Raw genomic sequence first — 6,957 nt, 5'->3', positions numbered from 1 at the left:
AATTATAATAATGGAGGTGCTAAGGACACTCATGTGGCATCTCTATTAATGCACCTAAAATATTTTCATTTCTTCTGCATTATACACATAATACATATTGATAGTTGAGAAGCAATCAAGCATAGGCAAACCCGTGATTCCCCTCAGTAAGACAGTCATACAACAACACAGTCTAACACATCACTTTCCTAAACTTTCACAGCCCAAAAGACATGACATTCAAGGCAAAAAAATTAAGCCTAATCTACCACTTTCACAACCCAAAAAAAAACATCACTTCAGAGAAATAAACCTAAATCTACAACTTTCACAACCCAAAATATAAACACATTAACTTATTAAATAAACCCTAATCAGATTTCATAATCCCAAAAAACATCACATTCAAGGCATACAAAATAAACCCAAATCATAAATAAGCCCTAAGTATTAATAAAAAACATCAGTTATACTACACTACCATCATACCCAAATCACAAAAATAAGTGCATGCATATCAATACCCCAATTGATGTTCAATTTAAAATAAAATATAAACCCAGATCATAAATAAGCCCCAAGTATAAATAAAAAAACATCAGTTATACTACACTACCTTCGTACCCAAATCACAAAAATAAGTGCATGCAAATCAATACCCATATCGATGTTCAATTTAAAATAAAAAATATCAAGAAAACACAGATATCCTACTAATAGAAAGAGAGGGAGAGAGAGGAGGAGAGAGATAGAGAGGAGGAGAGAGGAGATTGAACCTGTATCGTGACTTGTGAGAGCTCTGAGAGGAGAGAAAAGAGAAAATGGAGAATGAGAGGGAAGTGGAGTGGGGAATGAAAAAAGAAAGGGAAGTGAAATAATTTAACGGCTCAGATGCACTCCAGGTAAACTACTTTAATCCAACGGTATATAATGTTGCCAGCAAAACAATTAAAGTAAAAAGTAAATTAGAAAATGGTATAAAAAATTGTGGACTGAAATTCAAAAATTTTAAACTCTTGTCTTAAACACATTCAGACAACGGATTTACATAAAATAGTATTGTAAGAAACATAATTACCCAGCAAAATAGTATTCTAATAAATACAATGGTTTTACAGTAAAAACCGTCATTTTATAAGTACTAGGATAACGGTTAATTATATTACACAAAAGTTGTCATAATAAAACTGTTGTTAAAGAACACAGCGGTGTTAATTCGTAAATATTATTACGAATTATTATGCTAATAATAGTGTATAACGATCTAATTTTAACATCAATCATGCTATCTTTTATACGAGAAAATTGTTTATAACACCCCGGATGTTAAGAACTATATATTTTAGTGATATGACAAAAATTTGAGAAAGAAATAAATGTATTTGGTTTGTTATTTTAACAGTCAACCGGTATTTTGACCCGTACTTGTAACTTGTGTTTAGTCTCGTACTAAAGTTTCTATTTTTTAAAAAATATTTATGAATGATCCAACCATACGGATGTTAAGATCTATATATTTTAGTGATATGACAAAAATTTGAGAAAAAATAAATTTATTTGGTTTGTTATTTTAACAGTCAACCGATGTTTTGACCCGTACTTGTAACTTGTGTTTAGTCTCGTACTAAAGTTTCTATTTTTTTAAAAATGTTTATGAATAATCCAACCGTACAGATGTTAAGAACTATATATTTGAGTGATATGACAAAAATTTGATAAAAAAATAAATGTGTTTGGTTTGTTATTTTAGCAGTCAACCGGTATTTTGACCCGTACTTGTAACTTGTGTTCAGTCTCGTATTAAAGTTTCTATTTTTTTTAAAAAGTTTATGAATGATCCAACCGTACGGATGTTAAGAACTATATATTTTAGTGATATGACAAAAATTTGAGAAAAAAATAAATTTATTTGGTTTGTTATTTTAACAGTCAACCGGTGTTTTGACCCGTACTTGTAACTTGTGTTTAGTCTCGTCCTAAAGTTTCTATTTTTTTTAAAAAGTTTATGAATGATCCAACCGTACGGATGTTAAGAACTATATATTTTAGTGATATGACAAAAAATTGAGAAAAAAATAAATGTGTTTGGTTTGTTACTTTTACACTCAACCGGTATTTTAACCCGTACTTGTAACTTGTGTTTAGTCTCGTACTAAAGTTTCTATTTTTTTAAAAACGTTTATGGATGATCCAACCATACGGATGTTAAGAACTATATATTTTAGTGATATGACAAAAATTTGAGAAAAAAATAAATTTATTTGGTTTGTTATTTTAACAGTCAACCGGTGTTTTGACCCATACTTGTAACTTGTGTTAGTCTCGTACTAAAGTTTCTATTTTTTTAAAAAAGTTTATGAATGATCCAACCGTACGGATGTTAAGAACTATATATTTTAGTGATATGACAAAAATTTGAGAAAAAAATAAATTTATTTGGTTTGTTATTTTAAAAGTCAACCAGTGTTTTGACCCATACTTGTAACCTGTGTTTAGTCTCGTACTAAAGTTTCTATTTTTTTTAAAAGTTTATGAATGATCCAATCATACGGATGTTAAGAACTATATATTTTAGTGATATGACAAAAATTTGAGAAAAAAATAAATGTGTTTGGTTTGTTACTTTAACACTCAACCGGTATTTTGACCCGTACTTATAACTTGTGTTTAGTCTCGTACTAAAGTTTCTATTTTTTTTAAAACGTTTATGAGTGATATGACAAAAATAGCCCCAGATCTTTGTCTTAAGCCATTCAAACCTCCCAGATCTTTGTCCTAAGCCATTCATTTTCTCGCCTTTGACTCGATTTCTTCATCTTCTTCACTCGATTTCTTGAATCGATTTCTTCATCTTCTTCACTTGATTTCTTGACTCGATTTCTTCATCTTCTTCACTCAATGGTATCGATCAAACGTACAAGTGTTGGATTTGGCACGGAGAGTGCAATACAGAAGGAGGTGAGCCTACCACTGAAGGGACAGAGAGTTCAGAATCGGTAGATCAAATCTTAATCGGTAGAAATGATGATGTATCCCTGGACTCCTCAGAAATGTTTAACCATATTCAATCTGAATATGAACCTCGTTATCCAGGATGTGAAGGATACACTAAGATGAAGAGTTTGGTAAAGTTTTATAACTTGAAAGCAAAATATGAAATATCTGATACTTGCTTCTCTGAAATGCTACTTTTGGTCGGGTCTATGCTTCCACAAGGTAACACATTTCCTTCTTCATTCAGTGAAGCTAAAAAAAGCTTGTGTGCCTTGGGAATGGAGTATGAAAAAATACACGTATGTCCGAATGATTGTTTACTATACCGTGGAGAGAGATGAAGATGAGACGAAGTGCCGCATTTGTCAAGCCTCTCGATGGAAGTTAAACAAAAAAGGAGATGAATTGGAAGGGATTCCTGCCAAGGTTTTATGGTATTTTCCATTAATACCACGTCTGAGGAATTTTTTCAACTCACCTCAGACATCTAAGGACTTGACTTGGCATGACAGGAAAAGGTTAAAGGATGGTAAATTGAGACACCCTGCTGATGCACAAACATGGAAGGAAGTCGATGTAAGGTGGCCAGATTTTTCTTCAGATCCTAGAAACTTACGATTAGATCTATCTTCTAATGGGTTCAATCTCTTTCGTAGCTGTAATCTTGATTACTCATGTTGGCCTGTTTTGATGTTAATTTATAATCTTCCACCATGGCTTTGTATGAAACGAAAGTATATAATGCTATGCTTGTTGATATTTGGATCGACTCAACCCGGAAATGATATTGATGTGTTTCTTCAACCACTTATAGATGATTTAAAAAAGTTGTGGCATGGGAAACAAGTGTACGATGCTTACAAAAATGAGCAGTTTTTGCTAAGAGGCATCTTGTTATGGACTATTAGTGATTATCCAGCCTATGGTAACTTGTCAGGAAATATAATCAAAGGGTATAATGGTTGTCCTATCTGTGTTGATCAAAAAAAAGCTACAAGGCTTGTCAATTATCGTAAGTGCGTGGTCATGAGGCATCGAAGGTGGTTTCCCCGTCATCATCCTTATCGTCGGAAGAAACAAGATTTTGATTACACCGTAGAAAAAGAAATAGCTCCAGTTCCATTGACCGGAGAGGAGGTACTTGAAAGAGTGCAACATTTAAAGAGACATGTCTATGGTAAAACACAATGCCAACCATGATTGAAGAAAGGTGATGTTCGACCTGTATGGAAGAAGGTTTCTATATTTTTTGAAATTGAGTATTGGAAATTTTTTCCGGTTCGACATGTTCTCGATGTGATGTACATCGAGAAAAATATATGTGAATCTTTACTCGGTACGATGCTTAATATACCAAAAAAGATGAAAGACAAGGAATCTGTGCGCATTGACATGGCTGAAATGGGGATTAGAACAGAACTAAGGCCAAAAACTCCGGGTAAAACGGAGAAGTTACCATTGGCATCTTGGAATCTAACCCATTCTGAAAAAAGGTTGTTTGCTCATCCTTGGTATGAAGTTGCCTGATGGTTTTTGTTCTAATATTCGGAACCTGGTTTCAATGGAAAATCTTCGTCTTACCGGAATGAAATCTCACGACTGCAATGAGATCTCACGACTGCCATACGATTTTGTATCACTTGCTCCCAATTGCGATTCGCTCGTCACTACAAAAATAGGTCAGGAACACTATTATCAAGTTTTGTCTATTTTTCAAAGTGATCTGTAGTAAAGTTATTGAGGTGGATAAGCTGGAGAAAATGCAATCGCAACTGGTAGAAACTCTTTGTCAGCTTGAAAAATGCTTTCCTCCCTCGTTGTTTGATTTAATGTTTCATATCTCGGTTCATCTTGTAAGAGAAGTCGAGTTTTGTGGACCAATTTTCCTTAGGTGGATGTATCCTTTTGAGAGATACATGAAGACATTCAAGGGATATATAAGGAATCGAGCTCGTGCAGAAGGTTGCATCGCTGAGGCCTATATTGCAGAAGAGGCAGTTGAATGTTTGGTGGATAATGAAGAAGTGACAATTGGGGTAGCAAAAAAAGGCAGGCATACCAAGGATTCTATTTGCAAGCCATTATCCGGTGCAACGATTATAACCCCCAGCTGTACTGATTTGCAAGTAGCACATTTATGTGTTCTACAAAATACCATTGCTGTTATGCCATATATTGAGTAAATTCTTACACTTTCTCTCTCTTTACTTGAAAAATTGTATATATATTTTCTGTCATTAGTTCAACCAACTTATATTGTCTTATCTTTAAATGCAGTGAACACATGGCCTTTTTAATGACAAAATATCCGGAACATGAAAATGATGAAAAAGGTATTACGTGCGTTGTTTGATGTATTTTTTCCCACTGTTTTACAACTTACTACCTCACCTGAATTATTTTACATATTTGAATTCCTTTTTTCAGATTGCTTCAAATTTGGCCGATGAAAAAGAGATATCGGCCGAGATAAGGTGGATTACAGATGAGCCCAACAAGGATGTTACTACATTCAGTGGCTACAGAATGGATGGTGTTACCTTTAGTACCAAGGATCGTGATGATATGCGTCAAGTTCAATGCAGTGGTGTGTGTGTAGAAGTAGACACAATGGTTGTGCAGGGTAATGATCAAAATATTGAGCACATATCACATACATATTACGGAGTTATAAAAAGTATCTGGGAGTTGGACTATAATCACTTTAGGGTCCCTATTTTTCTTTGCAATTGGGTAGATATAAACAAAGGGATTAAGGTTGATGACTTGGGATATACATCGGTTAATTTGAATAGGTTGGGTTTTTTGAATGATCCATTTGTTTTAGCAAAACATGTTAAACAAGTTTGTTATATCGACGATCCCTCTGAAAAATTATGGTCGGTGTTGTTGAAATTGCCCGAGAAAAAGTACCATGAAGATTATGATGATGCAGATGAGGAATCCGTCAAAGTGGAACTCGAGAATGACTGTTTCATGCCCAATTTTCCCGAGATAGATGATAGTGGTGATGACATGGATAATTACATGCATGATGTTGATGAACTAATTCAACTTTCTTGAAGTATTTTTATTTGTCCTTTCAATTACTATACTTTGTATGAACATGCATAATAACTTTGGCTTGGTTCTGTTATCTATTTTCAGTTCTTGATTGTTGGTTGATTTGCTTGTTGCATCTGGTTTGGGTGGTTTTTCTTGTTGCCTTTGGTTTGACAGGTTTACCTTGTTTCTGGTAATGTTTTTAAAAAAAATACCAGAGTAAGACAACGGTTTTATCGGTTAGCCCATTGTCTGAAAGTATAATCTACAACATAGAAAAACACTTGTATGTCATTTTTAATTCAGACAACACTTATACTTGTACGTTGTTTGACACCATCTTAAATTACCAACAGAAAAAACACTTGTTTCATTTTTACAACTGTTAATTGAGACATTGTCTCAATATCTTTCAGACACATCATTTGAAAACCGTTGTGCAAACTTACTCACCTGCACAACATGAAGTTAGAAAGTGTTGTCTGCCTCTAAGAACTAGACAATGGATTTTAAAGTGTTGTGGTAATGCTATAAGTTTGTCATTCACACAACACCAGGTTTATGAAAAGATTTGTCTGACTTGTTTTACTAGACAACAGTTTTATTTTGCTTGTAGTAATATATATCAGCCAACACCTGTTTTTTGGTTTTTGAAAAACTGTTGTATAAAAATTCTGGGCAACACTTTTTTGGCCAAGCGTTGTCCGATGGGTGTTGTATGATCGCGTTTTTCTTGTAGTATTATCAGGTAAAATTAAAACTAATCTTAGTTAGCCATAATCACCTATTCACCCCCCTTTAGGTGTATTTTCATTTAGCTCGTACCAGCTGAGCTAGCTGGTTGTGGATCCCGAGTGTATTCGTTTATCAAGGTTTGAGTGTAGTTTGATTTCGTTAATGTAGCTTCCTAAACATAAAAATGTATAAGGAGGTTAACTGGTG

General features: G+C 33.9%; 1 protein-coding gene across 1 annotated transcript; it reads left to right on the top strand.

Annotated features, from left to right (window-relative positions):
- The first annotated feature begins 3,282 nt into the window (after positions 1-3,282).
- Positions 3,283-6,036, top strand: LOC141702855 (uncharacterized). The gene is made up of 4 exons (XM_074506466.1): positions 3,283-4,110; positions 4,180-4,484; positions 4,703-5,099; positions 5,401-6,036. The coding sequence occupies exons 1-4, from the start codon at positions 3,283-3,285 to the stop codon at positions 6,034-6,036; spliced, it is 2,166 nt and encodes a 721-aa protein (XP_074362567.1).
- Positions 6,037-6,957: the final 921 nt, after the last annotated feature.

This window comes from Apium graveolens, unplaced genomic scaffold (assembly GCF_009905375.1).
Source record: "Apium graveolens cultivar Ventura unplaced genomic scaffold, ASM990537v1 ctg5805, whole genome shotgun sequence".
In the NCBI taxonomy this organism is placed as follows: Eukaryota; Viridiplantae; Streptophyta; class Magnoliopsida; order Apiales; family Apiaceae; genus Apium; species Apium graveolens.
The sequence above is the reverse complement of the archived record's forward strand: the minus strand, read 5'-3'. Positions and strand labels throughout refer to the sequence as shown.

What these genes read in the sequence shown, in the direction of transcription:
- LOC141702855 (XM_074506466.1), top strand. Translation starts at nt 3,283, where the DNA reads ATGATTGTTTACTATACCGTGGAGAGAGATGAAGATGAGACGAAGTGC. An exon ending in TTCCATTGACCGGAGAGGAG is followed by an intron (nt 4,111 to 4,179) that starts GTACTTGAAAGA and finishes CCATGATTGAAG; the next exon opens with AAAGGTGATGTTCGACCTGT. An exon ending in CCAGCTGTACTGATTTGCAA is followed by an intron (nt 5,100 to 5,400) that starts GTAGCACATTTA and finishes TCCTTTTTTCAG; the next exon opens with ATTGCTTCAAATTTGGCCGA.